Genomic DNA, 24165 nt, shown 5'->3' with positions numbered 1-24165 from the left:
CTGAATTGATGAATTACCTGTTACTTATTATTCGCACCCCACACCAAAGAGATCATCCAGAGCTCGCGGAACCCTGACACACATCTAATACGCTGAAGAACAGAGGATTGTTAAAATTGACCAAAGGTAAAATTTTCAATAGTGCCTAAATGACTTAGGAGCCTAAACCCCATTTTCAAGAGAGTTTTAGGCCCTTGGGAGCCTACATCTAATGCCAAATCAAAGGAATTTAGCCTTCTAAGTGCCTAAGTCATGTCTAAAAATGGGAAAATTTTACCCCAAAGCAGCAGGACTTTTCCCCAACATACCCCCAGTCATGTGGTAGCCAGTGGAGCTTCAACACCCTCATCACACCTTCCCACTAGACAGAAAGCCCACTTTCTGCTCTCTGACAGTGCCCATTCAAATAGATGGACTTTAGCATCATATCTGGAAGATCCCCAAATTAGGGCTATTGGGGACAGGGTGAGGGCAGAGCATTCTGTTTAGTTTCACAAAATATGGAAGCTCTGACACTCTTCTTGGACTCATGCACATACAATATAAACTTCAGTACAAAAGGGATTGGCAAGGCTTAGCTCTCACAGCAGTTTCTAAGTATATTGTAAGATTCTTTCCAGAAATAAAAAGAAAAGAGAGTCTGAACTCCTTAAAATGTCAGCTTCCTCTATTAACCTCCCAGTTAATAATGTAAGAATGTAACACTCTTCCCTGAGAGATGGCACTTTAGTTTTAGATTATGTCATGTGAGGGAACATCAGAGGAGAAACAGAACTGAGAACCCATTAAAGTAGCTTTTATATAGCCGTAAAATGATTAACATCCACACCAGTTGTTGCAGAGATTACGGCAGATGCTCGTTCAGTAAACCTTTGATATTAAGAAGTAAAAACACAGTTTTTGCCCATCGTTTTATGTCTACCTAGACTTGCACAGGAAACCAAGGAAGAATTGTAAAACGCCACCTTTACTGAGCAACATTTTGCTGTTAGCAGACTTGGCATATTATATATGTGAATGAAGGTATGTCAAATGAAACAAGAACAAGATGTGATCTTATTGGGAAAGAATCCTTATAATATCATGTTACCCCCCTCCCTAAAATCCCAAAGCCTATATAAAAACACGGAAACCTAAAACGCAGTCTCAAGGAATCCCTCTTCAGCCTAAACAGCAAAATATGTTTGCCTCATCCATGTTGTGTTCTATACATACTGTATAACTACGATATCAGAGATTAAAAGAAAGGAAATGCTGTATTATGAACTACTGTCTTTATTTTTACGATTAGGTAACTTTTCTCTTTTCCCCCCCACTGATTCCCTTTATATCCTAAGGGCAGATGCTTTCTCTTGGGTCAGGAATGTAATAAGGCAGGTTTTGCTCTCTCCAGGATATTGTGTCTGTCTCACTGTGCTTAAATTGCCACAGAGAGCTCTTCAGAGCAAAATACAGTATTTTCTTTGTACATGGGCCAACGATTGACGTATCCTTGGGGACTTCTCTGTCTTTAGCATTTAAACATACAAGCTGGATATGTTTAACCTATTGATGGGCAACAAAGACAACAGCAGAATTGACTGATAGAGAACAGAAGAAAAAGATTTAAATTTTGGAGCAGAATCACCCCCCCACCCACACAGATTAGGAAACATTTTTAACTTACACAATTGAGAATGCTTTTTGTTATTACAGGAAAGTGAAGAAAAATAATCAGTTCTATGTTAACAACAGAAACACAGGCAAGAAGAAAACAGCCCTGCTGGGATGTGTCTTTTATATTATTATATAACATGTTCCTGTTTAATAACAAGAGTTTGCATGTCGATAACAACACTACTCAAGACCCATTTCTGCTGTGGCAACAATTACAAATCCTCCAGTTCACGATGGCTCGGGAGAATGGGCGTTAGAAATAATTGACTCTTAGTTTGTCTATTTAGAATGACCATCCCAAAATGTAAATGTATGTTAAAATGGCTTGTATTTGACAGCTTCCTCCTCCCCTATCCAATCCCTGTGTTCCTTGTTTCTTGTGGGGCCCTGATCGGGATTGTGGCCAATGGTCTCCATTGTACTACAGGTGTTAAAGAATAATAAAAGTCTGTGGTTGTCTTGTGCCATGGTGGAGGGCATTGAAGAGGGAAGCTGCCCAAGAAGAAGCTTGTGGAGGAATTCTGCCTTTCAGTTACTATGCCTCCTGAAGCATAAAGCAACAACTGAGACCCCCCATACCTTGACAGATTGTTGCGTGCTTTCCCACATGCACCTGGGGTCAGCACTATTGTCTGATGGGGTCGGGGTAGCTTTGTCCCTTATCGCTCCCAGTCCTTTTGGAGGGAGAATAGATTTGCATAGTATTTGTTGCTGGGGGATGGGGGGGGAAATTAGACCCATGCTTGGCACCTGTGCAGAGGACAATGGGGGCAAACAGGAGGGAAGAAGAAGGCTTCTTGCACTCTGTTTCCTCCCTTGCACACCTTTGCCAGGCTGGGCACAACCTAGCTCATAGTGCCTAGCCCAATGCATTTTACAAGCATAGGCACCACTCAAATGCAGCCACCACTGGGGACAGGATGGCAACCAACCAGTCCCCAGCATACTGCACAAGGGGGAAGGGGAACTTCACTGAGGTAAATCAACTTTACTTAACACTTGTGTAAAAGCTTAGTGGTATGACTAAAATCATCTTTTTATCTCTTTTAGTGCTAGATTAAAGTGCCTCCGTGGTTAAACTGGGACTGGGGCACTAACAGTATATGCTTCTCACATGGCTGTGTCCACTTTCCTTCTCCCTCCTTCTTTGTCTCTCTTCGTTTAGTGGACTTTGCAGCACACACAGACTCTTCCTGATCTCCAGTGTGTTTCTTTCCACTGCTACTTTCTCTTCTGTTCCCTGTGAGTTCTCTAAGTCTTCCCCCCACTACTTTAACTTCTAATTGTTGCATTATCTCATTCCCAGCCCTCGCTCTTCAATTCCTGCTTTCCATTGCTTTTCCTATCATCCAGCATTTCCTAATGCTACCTTCTCTCTTCATCTCCTTACCATTCAACTGTTTGAAGTGCACACCTGCTTGCTGTCCCTCCCACTCTCCATGTGCATCTGATCCCCTTCCATTTAATTCTGTTGGCCTTCTTGTTTGGTTATAACTCATTCCACTTTCGTTACTTCTCATTCCACTTGGGTTTCTAATTTTGATCTTTCTCCTCCCTCCACTCTTCACTGGCTGTTCTCTCCAATTTAACCAATCCTCAAGGAACTACGCTGGGAATCAGGAAGAGTAACATTAACAACAGAGAGTAATAAAAAGTTGACATGGCACCCGACTTTAAATTAACCAGAATTACAATAGAGCTGACTCTTTTTGTCTTGATGTAGAGGGCTGACAGCCACGGGTGGGATTCATCAAAGTACTTAGATGCCTATCTCCCATTGATTTCAAATGCCTAAATACCTGTGTGTACCCTACCCTATGTGAACTTACTGTATAAACATCCTATGCTGTTTAGTGCATGTATTACAGTGGCATCACTTGTACAGATACCATATGGTGTTCAAGTCTATAGAGTGGTTTAAATTATACCTCCTGGTTTTCACATGCTAATAAGTTTCTGAAAGAGCCACCTTTTTGAATGAAACTTTATGTAATTATTTGATTTAAAAAATATTTTTAAATGTACAGAGCAAATCACTCCAGTAATTTTGTAATTCTGAGCACCTGGGAAATGTTTTTCACTATAAAAAGAAAAAAAAATTGCCACACTTCGGAATACCACTAATTGGAACTTCTGGGCAGGCATGTATCTAAGATCACACTTTTCAATGTATGGCAATAGGCTGTATTTGGCTTTAAGAACTTAAAAGTGGCTTAAAAGCTTATGCCACCATAAGGACTTAAAGCAGCTTATGTGCTTCTTCCATCTTAATGACTAAAAATGGCTTAAGTGCTTATGCCACCTTAAGGACATGGGTCAAATACTCATCTTTATAGAGCAGTGAAGGGGATGTTGGTCTCTTGTTGCTGCTTACCTTGGCTGTTCAGGGCCTGACTGCTCCTGAGGCTTTCCAGTGTGATAGAAAAAGGACAGGAAGGACCCATACTTGCTTTCCAGGCAAGTGATGCAGAACTTCTACAATCGGTGGGAGATGGAGACTTCAATTTTAAGGAATGCAGTGTCCCCTGCAGAGCTGCTGCAAGGGTTGGAGAGGAAAGGGAGGGGCTGGGTTTTACCAGTTGGATCATTTATAAAAATTCTACCCTGGGTGCATTTGTGGTAGCAAGGTCTAACCCCACATACACACAATTTTTGCCTTCCTCTGTGATTTCCATTGTCAGGGGGATATCTGTGGTCTGGTAGTTCCATCTCTACATTCTGGCTCCTTTTCAGAGCTGTCTTCCATCTATGTCGTTCGTTCCATCTCTCACCAGTTGTCAGGGAGGAGGCCTGTCATCCTATAATGAGATGTTGTGGAGGAGCATCCGCTCTGATGTCATCTCCTCATTGCTTGACTGCCTAATATGGCAGCGGGGAGTAGTGATGAGTCGTGGACTCAACCTCTGAGGAGGAAACAAGAGTGGGCACTTGCATAAGTGCTGCATGGCCACATCTCTAGAAGGGCAATGCCCTTTTTGAATTTACTTAGCCATCTGAGGAAGTCACTTACCCTCTCTGTGCCTCAGTTCCCCATCTGTGACATAGGGATACTAATACTTCCTTACCTCACAGGGCAGTTGTGAGGCTAAGCATGTTAAAGATTGTCAGCTACTCAGATATTTCGGTACTGGCAGCTAGTACCTTAGATAAACAGATTTGATAGGTAGATATCAGTGCAGGGGTTCATATCGCAGATGCCCCTTGAATATTTGATAATTGAAGCAACTTAGTTGCACATGGACTTAAGGCCAAATCTTCATCCCTTGTGCAAAAACCTAAGTAAAGGGGCTTTACATGGATCACCTATGGGTTGGGGGCAATTAATTCCTTTCCAACCCACCACACAGCTATTCTGCTCTATTAAGTGGTGACTCCAATTTGTATTGCTGGCCTCAAATCTGCGCTACAGATGCCACTTACAGACTTGGAATGTTGGCTCTGTGTAATTTGTGAACTCTCAACCTGCCCCTCCATGCAGATGCAGAGTACGCCATGTTTAGAGGCTGTTCCACTGCACTGACTCACCATGGCTCACCCTCTGTCTCACGCACAGTAACCGCAGCAGTTCTGTGTCTTTTCCAGCCTTTGGTACCTGTGCACTTGGGTTGGGGAGATTGCCCAATAAAGTGGCCTAACTGTCTGTACTGCTTTTAAATCCATACATTTAGTGGGAACTGTTGTCTTTCCAAGTGCTGGGAAATTAATTGCCAAAAGCTTAGTTAGTGCAAAATTTAAGTTACACAGTTATTATTTAAAAAAAAAACTTACTGGAGATGCTAATGTTATGCTTTCCACGGCACCATTAACTTTAGCCACATTGCATGCAAGTAATGCCTTTTATTTCTGGTTTTCTTGTTAAATATGTTCCATAAGGTATTCAGTGTATGAAATAAACTTAGATATTTTCTTCACACTTTTCTGTTTTATCCTCCAAACCATACTTCATTAGCCAATGCATCCTCAATTAGATCTGTTATCTATTCCTTCTCTGTTGCTCCTGAATCATCCTTCCAGTGTCAAAGGATAGTCTCTCTTGCTACTCTTTGGCTACCAAGGGAAACACATTTGGCCTTTGTTTATCTATGAATGACTAATAGGTACCAACTAGTCAGTCAGGATATCCCTATGTGCTCCCCTTCTATAGAAAACACACAGAAGGGGGAAATTAAACAAAAGATCTTTTGGAAGTTCCTACCTCAAATGTGGCCATGCATTTTCTGCTGTGGTGCAAAGCAGCAAGTGCGGCTTATGAAACCTGCATTGGCTCCACATTTTAGGCTATCTTTTATTATTTTATTTCTTGCCATTCGGATGTGATCATAGACTACTTTGGCTTCTAGGGCAACTCCAAATCATGCTTCAAGTTTCTTATCCCTTTGAGCATTCCCAGTAGAGCGTATAGGCCAGAGTCAGCCTTGATTTTAGTGGAGTTGCAAATTGTTACCCTGCATTGTGTGTCTTCCTCCATGTCACAGTATTTCTGCAGAAATGTTATATGCTCAGCATAGCAGCACCCTTTAAACCAAAGAAACTGGGCTAGAACTAATTTAACTCTGTTGATTAACATTCAATTGGCATGAAGGTGAACAGCATTCTATTAATGGACCTTATTTTTTGAGGGAGGTTCTATCATGCTTGTGTGAGAGGGACATTGTGTGAAATTTTCTATTCTTAAGAGAGCTTCAATTTTCAGATGAGAAGCTTTTAATAATATGGAGCCTGATCCAGCAGAGCCTTATGTGAGTAATCCTTACTCTGGGGAGTAGGCTTATTGGCTTGCATGAGCCTATTGGCCTTAGTAAGGATTAATAACATGAGTAAGACTTAAAGGATCGGGCCTATAACAGATAAAAATTAAAAGAACAGTCTTTTCACACCCATAAGACACTAGGACCACTGTATTAAAATTCAATTTCACCAGGAAAAAAAAAATCCTTCTGATGTAGTCCCTGGAATGTGACATTTCATGGGTGTAATAAGGTTACAAACAGATTATAAATTGAAACCCCATAAATCCTTATTGTACTGTACCAAAGCTTCTGCTTTGCATAATACTCTTATGCCAAAGCGTAAAGCTAAAAACTATTCATTTGTTCTCATAGTGGTGACCAAGGAGTCAAAAACACCATGCAAAATCCAAAGGTAATTATTAGAGTGAAAGAACCTGAATCGTGAAGTTCACAAACTAATGAACATGTTACATAGCAGTTGTCTGCAAGATCATTAACTCTATTTGTAGCATGTTTTTCAATGTATGAGGCACACACATACATGTATATATTGCTAAATAATAATTAAAAGCCGAATAAAAATGGATAGACAATTTATGTAATTCTGCCTGTCTCTCTCTATATCAGTGAGCTGCTCCCAGAGTGAGGTACAACTCACTCTGAGTAACAGTAACAGGATCAGAATCTGACCCAAAGTGATGAAAGCCATCAATCTTATTGGCTAAGTGTTTTGTTGTGTTCTGCAACTGTGTATGTTTTATTATGTGGGCTTAGCACATTACATTCTCTTTACCCAGTTCATCCGTCTCCTCTTCTTCCTCCACCAATGTCCAGCTTCCATTCCAGTGTCTTTACACTTCTCCCTTTCCACCCCTTCCTCCAAGGGAGCTGAGAAGCTCATTCAAGAGTAAAATAAATGAAGCAGATTAGTACTTGACTTTGTCAGCCAGTTTCTTCGAGGCCTTCCCTGAAGATGAGGGATTTCAATGAGAACAAGGGGCTTTGCAGACTAGCTTAGAGAGGACATTCAATGCATTGAGATAACATGGACGAAAGTAAAGATGACTGTGGGAAGAGTGGAGAGGATGGGAAAGGAGTGATATGATAAGAGAGAGGAGCAGATAATTAGGGAGGAGCAGAGTTATGCAATGCCCTGAAGGCAATCACAAGACGCTTGATGTTGTGGAGAAGGAGGGAGCCAGTGGAGGAATTTTAAGAGGGGAATGACAGTCAAATCACTAGGAAGGTGGTTTTAGTGGCTGCATCTTGCATGGATTGGTGAGATGGGGTGAATTTTAGGGAGGCCAATGAGAATTGGTTATATTAATGAGGATGGGAGCTGACAAGGGCCTGGGTGAGAATCTTAGTTGTATGGCTGAAGAGGAAAAAGTCAGATTTTATAATTGCTATGTAGGCAAAACTAACAAGTTTTGCACACTGCCTGACTGTGTAGGTAAAATGATGCTGTTGTAGTTGAAACGAGAACAAAATTAACTGCTGGTCTCTATTTAAATCAGATGGAATTCAACTTGTGTAACATTCACCAGTTGTTAGTTTGCATCCCATGTAGCTTTATCCAGCTAATGCACCATTTTATTTACTGGAAGGCTTGGCCAATAGTTATGAGTATTGGCCAATGAGTTTTGTACAGTCACTTTTTTTTTCTTTCGGGAAATAAGAGTGCACATAAACCTCTCTGTACTGTTCTGATTCAGTTTCAAAACACTGACCATCTGTACTTTTTTGGTACAGGCTCATGTAATATGAATGGACTACAGAGATATGCATTTGAAACATAAACGTTTAAAGATTAAATGTTGTACATTGTCCAGCACATCTGTTCTGTTCAGATGCTGTGTGCACCATCATAACTTTTAAGAAATGGTAATAAAGCTTAGAAAAGAGAAAAAGAACAGTCATCTTTTATAGGAAACCCACATCTGTTTGCTATGGGGATACTGTATAATTGTGAACATAAGTGATTTTATATGGTTTTCTGATTGTTTTCAGGACTTTAAAAAAATTAGTATTATCTTTTTGTGCTCCAGTATGAACTACTGACTTTCTGTATGTCTGACTTTTCTGTGAGCTACTGGAGCAGATACTGATTTCATCTCTATACTAAGATCAAGTTTAAACTCTGGAAACAGTTTATATTCTTACCTTAATAGAAAGAATTGCATTTTCTGAGACAGAAGGCCACCTAGTGGTAAAGCTGGAAAATGATGACTGTTTCAGAAGCCTGCAAAAACAATTGAAGAACTGTAATGACAAAGTGTATGAAGGCTGGGATTTTCAAAGAAAGTCCAGTAGAGTTAGGCAACCAAATCCCATTGAAATTCATTCCTATTTGAAAATCCCAGTCTAGGGTGCTTTTTCTTAAAATCTGAGCAAAGAATTTGAACAATTAATCTTTTTCTAAATTCGATTTTTTTGTGGGTCCTGATTCAGCACTCCATCCGAGCACTTAATGAAAACTTAAGCATGTACTTAAATGTGTTACCTTACTGAGTGGAACAGCGCAAGTTACCTTTTGGAACAAGCAAAAGTCATAGAACCAAATTCTGCCTTTGGACACCTCACACATATCCCACTGACCATAATGACAGCTGCACAAGTGTTTTGGAGGGCCATATTTAAGACTTAGCCTTGAGGCAAGCTATTTAACGAGGGACAAACTATATTACAAAAAGGCAAAAGAAGTCTGGGTTGGCGTGAACTCCACTTCGACTGGGGTTTTTTTTTTTTTTTTTAATCATTTCCATGTGTAATATTTTCCAGGCATACATGAAATAAATACACCCACTTTTAAGAAAATGCTGAAAATATGGAGTGAGTCAGAATGGGTGGTTTGAAATTCAATTAATCAGTTAAATTGACTTTTTTATTTGGAGGACATATCCCCTGAAAAAAAAATGTATGAAAAACTTACATTAGCATGAAGTCAAATAGGGGCCTGATTTTGCAACCCTTACTTATGTAGAGTAGCATGTAAATGAGACTCCATTAGTGTGAGTAAGTATTACTCAACATGATTACCTGAAGGGGGGTTCCAAAGAGGATGGAGCTCGGCTGTTCTCAGTGGTGGCAGATGACAGAACAAGGAGCAATGGTCTCAAGTTGCAGTGGGGGAGGTCCAGGTTGGATATTAGGAAACACTATTTCACTAGGAGGGTGGTGAAGCACTGGAATGCGTTACCTAGGGAGGTGGTGGAGTCTCCTTCCTTGGAGGTTTTTAAGGCCCGGCTGGACAAAGCCCTGGCTGGGATGATTTAGTTGGTCCTGCTTTGAGCAGGGGGTTGGACTAGATGACCTCCTGAGGTCCCTTCCAACCCTGATATTCTATGATTCTATGAGTAAGGTAAATTGAGTCCTGAGTAAAATTTCAATAAACTCATGATCAACTTAATATTTTTATATGCCCTGGGCTTGTTGATGTCAGTGGAATGCCTCTCATTGACTGTAATGGGCTTTGGATGGGGCCTTGAATTTACTTAGATTGTAAACTCTTTGCAGCAGGGACTGTCTTTTTGTTCTATGTGTTTTTTTTGTTCTGGGGTTCCTGGGCGCTATCATAGTATGAATATTTTAATAAAAACAAGTCTTAAACGGGAGCAATAGAGAGTCATACAGCTTAAGGCCAGAAGGAACCACCAGATCATCCAGGAGTTAAACTGTAATATTGTTTTGTCCCTATGTAGCATATAAACAATGATCATATACATGGAGAGAAGAAGGAGTTTGTGTGCCGATGGCTGGATTGTTCCCGGGAGCAGAAGCCGTTCAAAGCCCAGTATATGTTGGTGGTACACATGAGGAGACACACAGGGGAAAAGCCACACAAATGCACTGTGAGTAAACAACACTGAGTTCCAGGCTATCCCAGGGTGGATAGGATCACTTGAAGAGCACAATGGGACTGATTCTTCACTGCCTTGCCTTTTGGATAGCTGTTTTAGACCTGTGCAGAATGTTTGTGCCAACAGCACCACATCAACTTGGTAACATCATCTCTCCACTTTGTATGGTACAAGATAGGGTAGAATTAAGCCCAGTTCATCCACTAAATCGTCTGATGAATCCCTAAAGTAGTGCATTGTTAAATAATGCAGAGGCATTTCCATGTGTGTTTAAAATCACTTTCCCTCACTGAGGAGTATCTGGATCCTAGTGCTGACCCCAAAATATTAGTGACTGTGTAATGGATTTTAGTGTTGAAACAAACATGAACATATTGTTACTATGCAGGTTTTTTTCTCTTATAATAGCTGTTTTACATGGTGCTGGAAATACTTTATTGAGGAATTGTGCCATATTTAAATGAAAGAAAAGAAACCCTCCATCTCATAGGATTTGGAAAGCTTCTAGTCTTTGAGATATCTGGGGGTTTTTTATTGGTTTAATTTTTCTCCAAGTCCAAGTGTGTAGAATAATCCCGATGTGCATGTTGTCTCCAGTTTGAAGGTTGTACAAAGGCCTACTCCAGACTAGAAAACTTGAAAACCCACTTGAGATCTCACACTGGAGAGAAACCATATGTGTGTGAGCATGAGGGCTGCAACAAAGCATTCTCTAATGCCTCCGATCGAGCCAAGCACCAAAACAGGACTCATTCCAATGAGGTAAGCAAGCACCCAGGCAGTGAAAGGGCCCTGGCTGCCCACAGACATACTGCTGTCAAAAGAATGTATTGTGGAATGCAGACACAAAAATCCTCAAGAAACATGAAATAGGTAAGTTAACGACAGTAAATCATTTTAACAGCATGGTGATCTAAAGAGGCTCCTTGTCATTTTATCAAGAATCAAAGAAGGGGACTGGCTGGCTGATCTAATGGAGACTTTGTGTGGTAACCAGTGAAAGGGCTGCAATCCAGTAATAATTTTCTCGCTCCCCGAAGTGGAGGGGACACTCAGCTCCCAAGGAGAGTTTTAAGCCTCCTATTGTTGTTCTATAGTGACATCTGCTGGCTAGTCAGGAACAGCGTTAACTCTGCCAGGAGTTTATTTGGAGTCTGATCCTATACCTTGCCGAGCACCAGCGACTACTCACAAAGTGAATGGGAGCTAAGCAGGGGTTTTGCATCTTGCTAGAGATGCAGCAGGATTGGGATTTAGCTTCTTCAACTGCTGTTGGTAAATGTGGAAGAATCTTGAGGGGCGTGGCTTTCCAAACTTCTGAGGTCTTCTCCCTACCCCTCTCTCTTTCCCTTTCAACTAGATTCTTCCCTAAATCTCATTCTTCCCTTCTCCTCAGTCTGTTCCCCTCTAGGCCTTGTAGAGAAATTAGCATTCTGGCTGATTGCATGGCCTGGAACCTGTGGTTCCTCTTCTCCCCCAATCTCCCTCCATTTCCAAACCAAGCTCATCTTTCTTTGGTGATTTCCCACCACATCCGTCACAGCAATTCACTAGGACTAGCATTCTCTTCAAATTTTGCAGTCGCTGTAGCATCTGTGGATCACAGGTGACCCAGACAGCATTTCACAGCTCCATACTCAGCTTAAACCTGGATGCATGTGTTCTGCAAACTTCTAGACTTGCTGATACATAATGGTGGATTTAATGATAAATTATTACAAAAATCAGGGGTAGGAGATTTACCTAAATCTGTCCAATACCTGATCTAAGCTTTGGGTTGATTCATACTTTGTTGGAATCAATTTGTCCATCCCATCATAGCAATGTGAGGCACAAACAAGGTGTGTTTTTGATCTGGATGCTTTGCTCTGCTTTTTAAGCTCTAGGTTGAATATTCAACAGTCAATCACTAAATTTAGTTATCATCATCGATGGAACATCACTTTCTTGCATTGCAACAACAAAATCGAGCAAACAAATAAACCCCAAATCTTACCAGAAATGTATTTCACAATGAAGTGCGCTGTTGCTATAGAACCAGACCCTCAGCTGGTGTAAACTGATGTAGCTCCATTGACTTCACTGGATTTAAAGAAGAGCTGATAAATTTATGACCTCGAATAATAGTTATAGTTATGCTAGATCAGAATGATGATGGTCATCAAATCCCATGCTTAGGCATTTAAACTGATGGCCTGTAGGGGATGTGTATGAATTCCCCCCTCAATAATTGGTCCAGTGCATCATAGAAGGATTTTGCTTTCCTCTGAATTTCAAGCATTAGGTACTGGACCACCCAGAGGCAGGATGCAGAATTAGATAAACCAGTGATCTGATCCAATATGGTAAATCCCATGGAGTCGATCTTCAGCTGGAGTACATTGCTGTAGCTTCATTGACTTCAATGGAGTTATGGCAGAGGTTCTCAAACTTTTGTACTGGTGACCCCTTTCACATAGCAAGCCACTGAGTGCGACCCCCCTTCTACATTTAAAACATATTTAACACTATTATAAATGTTGGAGGAAAAATGGGGTTTGGGATGGAGGCTTGCGACTCCCCATGTAATAACCTCGCGACCCACTAAGGGGTCCCGATCCCCAATTTGAGAAACCCTGAGTTATGGCAATTTACTCCAGCTGAGGATCTGCCTGTGTTCTTACTTTGTTACATATGTAGCAATAATGTGCATTGTGCTCCCTTCAAAGCCAAGGAAGAGGAATAGATTTTATTAGGTGTGGTCAATGCTGAGACAGTTTCACAATGTCATCACTTTGTTAATGCATTCACTGTGGAAGAGTATAATTGTTACACTTACTGCACTCAAAGGAACTCTTAGGAATCCTACAAGGAAACCAAATCTAACCTCAGCCTTTCTTCCCACCTGATCTGGCAGAAACCATATGTTTGCAAGATACCAGGCTGCACAAAGCGCTACACAGACCCCAGTTCTCTCCGGAAACACGTGAAGACTGTGCATGGCCCCGAGGCACATGTCACCAAGAAGCAGCGTGGAGATATTCATCCAAGGCCTCCACCACCAAGAGACCCAGGCAGCCATTCTCAATCCAGATCACCAGGCCAGCAGACTCAGGGTGCAATTGGCGAGCAAAAGGACCTCAGCAACACTACCTCAAAGCGGGAAGAATGCCTCCAAGTGAAAGCTGTCAAGTCAGAAAAACCAATGGTATGCAACATACTGTGCTGCTTTGTTTCTTCCTCTCTATTATCATTATTTGTTAATAAACTTCAGTGCACTAGTTTTTTTACAAAATCATATATATTTTAAATGCTTTTAAAACCAGTAACAAACAGCACTTTAAAGGCACCTGATTTTCAGAAAATATTAAGCTCTGAAAATCTGACTCCTTTAACGTCTCTCAAGTTCCGCACCTTAAAACTGAGGCACCTAAAATCACTAGTCGCTCTTGAAAATGTAGGCCATAGTCTTTAATTATGTGATTGCCTATTCTATCTGAAAGCATGAAACATTTTTTCTCTACAATCTTAGGTACACATTTATCTAAGATATTTGATTATGAATCCACAGGTAATACCAAATATATGCATGCAAGGGGGCAGAGCCAATGTTGTGTGTTCAAACTCAACTTTCACATTTCCTCGGTGTTTAGTTGTGTATACTTAATTTTGCTTTCATATAGGTTTGTGCAATTAATTTCCTGGAGCATTTTAATCCTTTTAAAAAAAAGTCCCCAAGTCTATAAGAAGCAGGCACTGTTTCACTAGACCAGCTGACTCCTACCAACTAATAAACCAAAGCACTTGGACTCAGCATCTCAAAGCTATCAATGGGAATTAGGCATTTAAATACCTTTGAGGATCTGGTCCTTGTTAGCATTGCAGGCTAAGTATAGTACACTTTTCTATGCTTGCATGTATATATACACCCTTAGAATTAAGAAGTCCTTAAGGCAGCATGAGCATCTCCTGCCCAGCCATCCAAACTATGCCAATTTATGGTAACAGAGGGTCCAGCCCAAAGAGTGCATTTAACCAGTTACACATGATACAGGTAAATAACTACTATGTAAATGGTGGCCATGATTTTCAGTAATGCTGAGCACTCAAAAATCTACAGAAGTCAGTGGGAGCTTTGGGGATTCCTCACCCTTGAAAATCAGGACAATATGTGTAAAAGACTAGCCAGTACTACAGAAATACAACATGTGTTTATAGTTTAGGGGCCATTGCTTCTGCTTTTGAAGTCAACAGGAAGTTTGTGATTAACTTCAATGGGAGCAGGATCATTTTCTTAAGAACCTGTTCTGCAGGCTCTTAGTACCAAGCATACAGCTTACTGGCAGTCCTTGGGAATGGTGAGAAGTACTAAGCACTACTCTCTATCACAGGGGTTTGCAGGAACACTGCCTTAATTAATGTTTGTTCAATGCTTTGTAGGTTTAAAGTGACCTATAATGAATGCTAAGCATCCTCGTTATTATGACTATACTTGTAAGTCTGTATGTGTGAAGAAAAAAGTTAACAGATTTAGGGTATGTCTATACTACCTGCCAGATTGGCGGGCAGCGATCGATCCAGCGGGGATCGATTTATCGCGTCTAGTCTAGACGGGATAAATCGACCCCCTGAGCGCTCTCCCGTCGACTCCTGTACTCCAGCTCGGTGAGAGGCGCAGGTGGAGTCGACGGGGGAGCGGCAGCAGTCGACTCACCGCTGTGAAGACACCACAGTAAGTCGATCTAAGTACGTCGACTTCAGCTACGTTATTCACGTAGCTGAAGTTGCGTAACTTAGATCGATCCCCCCCCAGTGTAGACCAGGCCTAAGATATAAAATCATGATTCTTGATGTATAGTATTGTTGTCTTATTAACTGATACTCTACAGAATTCACTATAAAAGCCAATTGCCTGTAGATGCAATATTATGGGCATACTTAAAATGTCTCGATAGTTAAGATTCCACCGGGATTTTTCTTTAATGGGACTTTTGGAATATTATATGATTTTTAACTTTCCTTCCCTTTACATGTTAACTAATGATGGGGAATTATTTTCTTGGCTTATGGGAGGAGGGATGAATCAATAATAAATGCCAACATTTATTTCCCAGACCTTCATTGCGATCTGCACAGACTGACTGTTGCACAGAAAAATCAAGGAGCTCCACATGGATGCAGCAGTTTGCTTGTGTAGATTACTATGCAGGATCAAGGTCTTACTGTTAGGGCTTGTCTACATGAACAATTAGACTGTGGCAAGCGGGGGTGTGAATCTTCCCCTCAGTAGTCTGATGTGGACCAGCTGTCCATGAGCACTCTGCTGGGTGCACATTGACAGTTCATTAATATGCTTTGAGATAGTCCCATTTCAAAGAGGATTGGATCAAAATGCTCTAACAAACTGCTAGCTCATATCAACGGGGTGCATGAGGGCAGTTAGAGTGCAGCAGGCTAGTGTGGGGTAGATTCACCCCCGCAGCTTCCCAGGGTCTAATTGTTTGTGTAGACAAGCTCCATGGCTCTAGTTTTCAAGCCAGACCCCCTTATTGGGAGAACAACATGGCCCCATAGTTACCTGCCCCCGCTATTTTGTGTCCATAGTTTATTCCCGTTTTCCCCTCGCAATTCATTATCTATCGATGAAAAGCACTGTTTAAGAGCTAGGTATTTATTATTAATTATTATTATTATTGTTGTTCACTGCAATCACAGAATTGGATCAGCCAGAATGGAGGTGTGGTTTGACAGATGTAAGCCCTCCAAGTTCAGCTACTAAATTTTGGTACACATTTTTCAAACAAAAAATGGTTTCATCGAAAATTGCCTTTTTTCCAAACTGAAAATTTTCACAGATTTTTTTTTTAAATTCTCTACTTTTGAACTAAATTGAAAAATGAAAAATTTAGCTTTTTTCTGGTTTTTAGTTTATTACTTTTCTGTTTTCCCTGCCCCCTTCCAACATCAAAATCGAAAAAAAGAAAAAGTGGGTCGAAATGGGGAAACAAGATCAAAAGAGTGTGGAAGAAAACAGAAAAAAAAATTTAAAATAAAAATGATTGTGAAAAAATTCAAATAAAGGACTAGGTGTGTGCGTGGGAAGCGAGGGCAGGGTTTTTTTAAACCAGGGGAACAAAAATAACGTCGTAATTTTGAGTTAATGTTTGTTAGGTGTTTTCATTTTTTACTAGATCTATTAAATAATGAAATATTTTCTCTAAGTAACTATCTCTAGTGCACCCTTCTCTCAAGGGGGATAGAACTAGATAAAAAAGTTAACTCATTCTGTGCCATATCTGGATTCACAATATCTTCACGCCCATCCATTGGGGAATAAAAAGCCAGATCCTTCAGTCTCTACTCACATAATCCTAACTCTGCTTAGTAGCTTCAATACCTACCAGGGTAGGAGTTACTCCATGACTAAGGTTTACCACTTCAAACCCAAATTAGGTAATAGTTTTCAGTTAATAATACTCCAAGGGCCCAGTGTAACTCTCATTGTAGTTAAAAGGCAGTCGTCTGTTGACGTTAGTAGATATTACATTAAGCTCTGCGGGCCCAAGTCAATCCTGCCACTCTTACTTAGGTGAGTAGTCCATTGCTATTAATGAAACTAGTTGAGTAAGAGGCACTAACGTGAGTAAAGCTTTGCAGGACTGGGCCTTAAAACAAGTTAGTTTTTTATGAATGGTATTGAATATTTCCCACTGTAAATCAGCTCTACAAATAGGTGATTAAAATGTAATGTAGTTGTCCTTCTTTTCTTGGTTTTCATTGCTATATGAGTTAAGATATGTCCCTTGTTTTTCTACTAATCCAATGTTTCTTCTGTCTAATGCTCTTAAATGTCTTGTTCTAACTTCCTAAGGACAGTGGGTAATAAGGTGAGGGGATTTAAACGTCTCTGAACTTTTTTCATTGCAACATTTTTTCTTTTTTAGTCTTTTGCTTCTTGTCAAATCATTCTTTTATTTAGTAAGAAGCATTCCATCAGATACATTTCCACATATGTGTAATGAACATTTTGCAAAACACTTGGCATGTGAAATAGCTAGATTACTCTTGTGAAATAGTTTCAGATGTATTTGTTTGTATATATCATATTTATGTATATACATATCTATAGAGATACATTCCCATGATCATTTTCTCTACTTCTGACTCATTTTGACCAATTTGTGTGGCTACAAGAACAGGCTTCTGATCATTAGCATTCTTTATTTAACTCTTGTACAATGGGTGCAAGCTCACTGCTCCCAGATAACATTTATTCTTTAGTGCCCTCACCAAATCTGCAGTGACCAAGATTTGGAAGTGTACCACATTCCGTGTGGACTTATAAATTACAAGCATTATCATTGACATTAGAAATAATTAAAATTATTATTACACCCAAGTATTCATCACAATCACACTAAGCCACCACTCTGGCACAGGCTTGTATCTTTATTCACTTTGTTGTTAGAATGCAAAGACATCATCGATAACTACAAAATTCTAGTTAGCTGTCCTAGACAAGAGTTTGCATGAAGATCACATGGTGACTGAAAATGCAAAAGCCTAAAAGTAAAATAATGAAATAGATACGTGTTTATGAAACTGTTCTTGGAAGCAAAATGTTTTTGCATGTCATACAGATCTGTGGTTATAATAGCTAACTGGTGCATCCTAGAATGAAGTATTACTCCTAAAGAACCCCCCCCCCCACTCTCTCCTTCTCTTCCCCCCCTCCAATAATTTTCTCATTCATGTAGGGAAGATGCTCTTGAGTACTTCAAAGACCCTGTATTTTACAGCCGCAAGAATACCACTACAATAAAATAAACATTTCAGAGCATTGGTCTTACCTGTTTGTTTAAAAGAGAAGATGGAGTTGTGGCAGGTCAATGCCCCTTGTAGAATATCACCTTGGGTTGTGATCATGTCACAAGTCTGGGAGATCTCCAAGAAAGTGAAAATTTTGATTCAGTAGATGACTATCTTCCCAGTGAGGATACGTCTATACTGGATCTGAAGGTGTAATTTCCAGCCCGGGTTGACGTACCTGCACTAGCTCTTATCAAGTTAACATGCTAAAAATAGCAGTGTGGTAGCTGCAACAGGCTAGCTGCCCCAAGTGCAATTCCACCTGAAACATGTGTACGCACTTGAGGTGGTTAGCCTGTCCTGGTACACTCACCACTGCGACATCGCTTCTATTTTTAGTATGCTGCCTCGATCAGAGCTAGCACGGGTATATCTACTGGAGCTGGAAATTACACATCCAGCTCCAGTGCAGACATAGTACTGAGAAGGTGTTACATTTGAGTGTGCTGCTGGAGTCTTCCATATGATGTTTTGTTCTTTTCATTCATGCAAAGAGAACTTGTAATCAGCAAATATGTTGTTTTATTCTAACTTTATGTCCATCCAACCCCATTGAAACCAGAGTCTGCTCCCAGCTGAAGCATGCAGAACTCTGTCTGCATTCAGAGTCCTGCACTGCAGTGTGACAGATGACTTGACTTTAGAACAACAGCACCTATTTTATTCATATGGGACATAAAGCTGAGGTCCTTACTACCTGTGGCCAGTCAGAAATCGTGGTCCAAGGGTGCTGAGATAAAGCTGATATTAAGTTATAATATTTTTACATTGAAATTTTTTTCATTTCTCATTATTATATGCCAAAGTTTAAACCCTCAAATGCTTGGAACAGTGCATCTGTACTTCTTGAATATTATCAAATACTTCAAATTCTTTGCCTGTATACTTTTTTTTAAAAAGCCCAATGTTGTTGGGTTGTTGTTGTTTTTTTGCAAGCCTAGCACTATAAGTTAGCCCCGGTGTCTTGGTCAAATTCCAATTTGAGTAATTACTTTCAAATTATCTAAATTTGGTCTTGGTCCATGACTGGGGGCTCCTAGGCAACACAATAATACAAGTAATAGTAATAATAAAATGTATCCTGTAATTGGATACAGGATATATATGAAACCTGTAAAGTAATTTAATTGATCTGGGATCTTTTCCGATGAATAGCGTAATATAGATTTAATGTACTCTCTGTTAGTAAGATGCTGAGATGAATTTTAACACTGGGGGAGAAGGGGTTCTCAATAGTTTTCAGTGTGGTTAAAAGTCAAGTAGTCGTGTACCAGAAAGCCTTTAATCAAAGATCATTGTCATCTGTTTAAGCTTAGCTTTTAGGTTCATTTGTTTTCCTTTGACTCAATGTGGAATAATATCTGTTCATGAGGTACATTGAAATCAATTCATTAGCATTCTTTGCCTAATCCTAATTATCATTCATTTCTTATTTCACTCCAACAGACATCTCAGCCAAGCCCTGGTGGTCAGTCTACATGCAGCAGCGAACAGTCCCCCATCAGCAACTATTCCAACCATGGGATCGAGCTTAATCTGACCAGTGGAGGTAGTGTAGGAGACCTCAGTGTCATTGATGAAACCCCAATCATGGACTCTACCATTTCCACAGCAACCACAGCACTTGGCTTACAGGCCAGGAGGAACATGACAGGGACCAAATGGATGGAGCAAGTCAAATTAGAAAGGTTGAAACAAGTTAATGGAGTGCTTCCAAGACTGAATCCCATTCCACCTTCAAAAGCCCCAACCTTGCCACCTCTCATAGGAAATGGTGAGATATGCATAACTGGATTAATCGTACTTTCATTCTTTAAATTCGTCCTCTTAGGGCTTGATGTTTCAGGACTTACTCGGACTGTACAACTCATGAAATTCAGTGGGAGTTCTACTTACCTAGGAGCTGTAAGACACCTAAATTTTTCAATATATATATTTTCCGTTTAAATTAGAAATTGTACTATACTGGTAGAAATTGGTAATCCCATAGTTTATATTCCTGGAAGTGAATATTGGTGGTCTGATTATCATGCTTGAAATACTTAGATTCCCTGGAACCAAACATTCGATTCACAGCATCATTTTAGCCCTGCATCCTTCCAAGGTAGAGAAATTAAATACCATGCAGTTTATTGTGTGGTATTCTTTCAAGTGAGGCCTTTAAACCGCAGATCCTATCTGCTTTGCATAGTCGTCATGGACTACATTTTGACATGGGCTTTAACATGGTCTGTATTTGCAAATGCACTGATAGTTGCACATGGAGATGATAATGCTCGAAAAATGCATGTATAGTTTCGTACATGAATCACATGGAGGTATGCTGGATCCTAAAGATTCCATAGCACTTTCTACAAGAGATGGGGTTTGACTTGGTGCCCTTGGGCAATATTTCTCCTCCCAAAACTTTGGGCAACCTACTGTGAACCAGTTGGCTGCTTCTGTCCACCCTAGAAGTGACTGCACATCTGTGGTATTATATGTACATAGTTTGTGAAGTGCATTCAAGAAAAGGAATGACATAAAGATGACGATGATGCTTATATTATGTTTATTAAAAGGGGGAACTGGGAAAGATGTTTTGCAGTTGTTTTAAATAACATGCAAATATGTAAGAATTCTTTAAAAATTACTCTAATTTCCAATTTGTATGTTTTGCCATCTAGACTTAGATTATCACATGAATGCCAGTTCAATTAGTTACAAAAATCTAAAAAGCTTTTTTTAAGAATATGGGAAACCTGTTTCCCTAGTCAGTGTCAATCGGAGTAGCTCCATTTTAGTCAATGGAACTACATCCCTGGATGACAACTGAGGATGTGTTGGGGCTCACATTGAAATGATGTTCTTGAATCTGTGAGCCCCTATACAAGAGTGCTATTTAGCCCTACTTCTGATTAGAAAACGGTCTTGACTTCCTAGAATCGTATGGGTATTTCCTTGAAATGCCTGTTACTTGTCTCAGACTCTAAGCGTTTTCTACAGTTGGTCCTGATTAATATTCATTTATCTGTGAATTTTACCATCAGGTATCCAGTCAAGCAGCAGCTGCAGTTTAGGAGGATCCATGACTATTCTACCCAACAGAAATGAAATTTCAAGTATGGACATCACAGTGTTAAACATGCTGAACAGGAGGGACAGCAGCACCAGCACAATCAGTTCCGCCTACTTGAGTAGCCGTAGGTCCTCTGGAATTTCACCTTGCTTTTCCAGTCGGAGATCTAGTGATGCTTCCCAAGCTGAGGGAAGGCCTCAGAACATGAGTGTCGCCGACTCGTATGACCCCATCTCGACTGATGCCTCCAGGCGATCCAGTGAAGTGAGTCAGTGTGATGGCCTGCCAAGCCTACTCAGCCTCACCCCAGCCCAGCAATACAGGCTGAAAGCTAAATATGCAGCAGCTACTGGTGGACCCCCACCAACTCCACTGCCTAACATGGAGAGGATGAGCCTCAAAACAAGGATGGCACTGTTGGGTGATTGCAGGGAGTCTGGAGTATCTCCTCTGCCTCCAGTAAATGCTCCTCGTAGATGTAGTGATGGTGGGGCAAATAGTTATAACAGGAGGCATTTTCTGCCTCATGATGTGCTGGGAAATGGGACAAGGAGAGCCAGTGATCCAGTAAGAATGGTTTCCGACAACCTTTCTCTGCCTAGAGTCCAGCGATTCAACAGTCTTAATAGCTTTAACCCTCATGTTTTGCCTCCATCTATGGAAAAGCGAAACTTTATTCTTCAGAACTATACCCGCTCTGATGGCGGCCTGTTCCGTAACGCCTACTCCCCATGTCCTCCGAGTATCAGTGAGAATGTCACCATGGAGGCTGCTACCATGGAAGCGGATGGTGGTCTAAATGATGAGGATCTCTTGCCAGACGATGTGGTTCAGTATTTGAATTCCCAGAACCAAAGCATGTATGACCATTTGCCAAATGATGTCCTGGACAATAACAAAGTGCATCACGGGTCAGCAGTAGGGAACAACAACTTTCACCAGGCCCCTTCACCAAACAGTCAACAGACCAGCTCTGAAGCAAACAAAAGCGACCTGCCAATCCAGTGGAATGAAGTAAGCTCAGGAAGTTCTGACTTGTCTCCTTCAAAAATGAAATGTGGTCCACGCTCGGCAGTCCAACAAACTCGAGCTTTTGGACTATATAACAATATGATGGTCCAGCAGCAGAACCTGGAGAGAAATGGTATGGCCCAACAAAATGGCTATCAACATCTTGTGGAAAACAACAGCTCTTACAGTTTACATCAGAACATGATTATCAGCAACAACACCACCAGTAACTCTTTCAACATGCAGGCAAATAAGGCACAGCCATATGGTGAAAGCATCACCAGACAACCAATGATTTCTGGGGCAATGGACAGTTCCTGTGGCATAGTGATTCAAGGGCAGAAGTTGAGGAACAACAGCATGCTAATAAACAAGAGTCAACAAAACTTTGGCCATCCCATGGTGCCAGGTGAGCAATCTGTCAGTATGGCTAATGGGATGCAGAGTAGAAATACGATAGAACAGGAATACCTGCAGAATCAGCCAATAGGGGAAGGCATTCATTATCAGGGAGTCAATCAAACCAATCAAATGATGTTAGGGCAGGTTAGTCCTACCTCACAAATGAGCCTTTGTCAAGGGCCACAGAGTTGTCCACCAATGTCTCTCAACATTGGAAACCAGCAATCAGGTTTGGTGGTGACAAAGAGTTACCAGCCATGTGCCAACTATGGAGGCAACAGACGGCAAAACATGCTGAGAAACACCCTGGCACAACAGCAAGGATTTATAAGTGATGCAAACCAGACATACAGGGTAAATGGCATTAAGATGGAGATGCAAGGTCAATCACAACAGTTCTGCTCTAATATGCAGAATTACTCTGGTCAGTTATATGACCAATCCATGGGCTTTACTCAGCAAGCTATGAAAACAGGTTCTTTCTCTATTTCGGAAGCTAACTGCCTGCTGCAGGGGACTGGTATTCCAAATTCGTCTGAGCTTCTTTCCCCAGGGGCTAACCAGGTGACAAGCACAGTTGACAGCATTGACAGCAACAGCCTAGAAGGTGTGCAAATTGATTTTGATGCTATCATAGATGATGGGGACCATGCCAGCTTAATTTCAGGAGCCCTGAGTCCGAGTATCATTCAGAATCTCTCACACAATTCTTCACGCCTCACCACTCCCCGAGCGTCTCTTACATTCCCAGCTATGCCTGTGAGCACAACAAACATGGCTATTGGGGACATGAGTTCTTTGTTGACCTCACTTGCAGAAGAAAGCAAGTTTCTTGCTGTTATGCAATAGACATGGGGAAAAAAACTTAGGAGATAACCGATAAAAAGTGACTCATTTTTTAGTTGTGTATGTATTTTAGCAATCTCATCTCACCTAAATGGGATGTGTTTCAAGTATATTCCTTTTATGGAATAAGGACTCCGAAAACCCTAAAGTGTTCTAGGGAGAAACTGTCTTCCATTTCAGTTTTAAATCAGTATTGTTAGACCCACTCCTCTCTCTCTTTTTTTAAATGTCTGTATACTTTTTTCTTTTTTTATTGTAAACCAATGTAAACGTGTGAAGTGCATGTTTTGTTTTGTTTTTTAAAGGAAGGTCTAATGAAATGACTTTGCAATTTTCTTTTACTCAAAGGAAACACAGTCTTGTATGATTGTTGCCAATGTTTTTATTTATGTAGGCACAAAACAACCAGGCATGATATACAGAGTACATACAGTGAGTAAAGAGAGCTTCTGTGAACGCATTGCTGTAAGGTGGACAGCCAATCTACGAACAAATCTACTCATACTGCTCCCTGATCATGTACCCATAATTGTGTGGCAAAAGATATCTGGGGCTTGTGCAAAAAGAAATGAAAAAGCATCAAACTTTTTTGTCCCAAATGAGTCTGTGTGTATGTACACACGCCCACATACACAGACCTTGCACTTCAACTGTTGAGCCGAAACTGTACCGTTTCTATGACAACCCCCTTTTGGAGGGTTTAAAAATCCCTTTGTGAACACAATTCACATATTTAGCAGAATTTGGTCTACAT

The 24165-nt window shown here is 40.7% G+C and overlaps 1 protein-coding gene across 1 annotated transcript in view; it reads left to right on the top strand.

The window, feature by feature from the left end:
- The window catches only part of LOC113407043 (transcriptional activator GLI3), a 248807-nt gene extending 225236 nt beyond the window's left edge, over positions 1-23571 (top strand). The window contains exons 11-15 of the mRNA XM_026654133.1: positions 10088-10237; positions 10844-11008; positions 13143-13433; positions 19541-19868; positions 21124-23571. Coding sequence (XP_026509918.1) covers positions 10088-10237; positions 10844-11008; positions 13143-13433; positions 19541-19868; positions 21124-23414 — 3225 coding nt within the window. The 3' untranslated portion in view covers positions 23415-23571. The remainder of the gene's footprint in view (positions 1-10087; positions 10238-10843; positions 11009-13142; positions 13434-19540; positions 19869-21123) is intronic.
- Positions 23572-24165: the final 594 nt, after the last annotated feature.

This window comes from Terrapene carolina, unplaced genomic scaffold, assembly GCF_002925995.2.
Source record: "Terrapene carolina triunguis isolate 2854851 unplaced genomic scaffold, T_m_triunguis-2.0 Scaffold182, whole genome shotgun sequence".
In the NCBI taxonomy this organism is placed as follows: Eukaryota; Metazoa; Chordata; order Testudines; family Emydidae; genus Terrapene; species Terrapene triunguis.
This window is presented reverse-complemented; position numbering and strand designations above follow the sequence as displayed.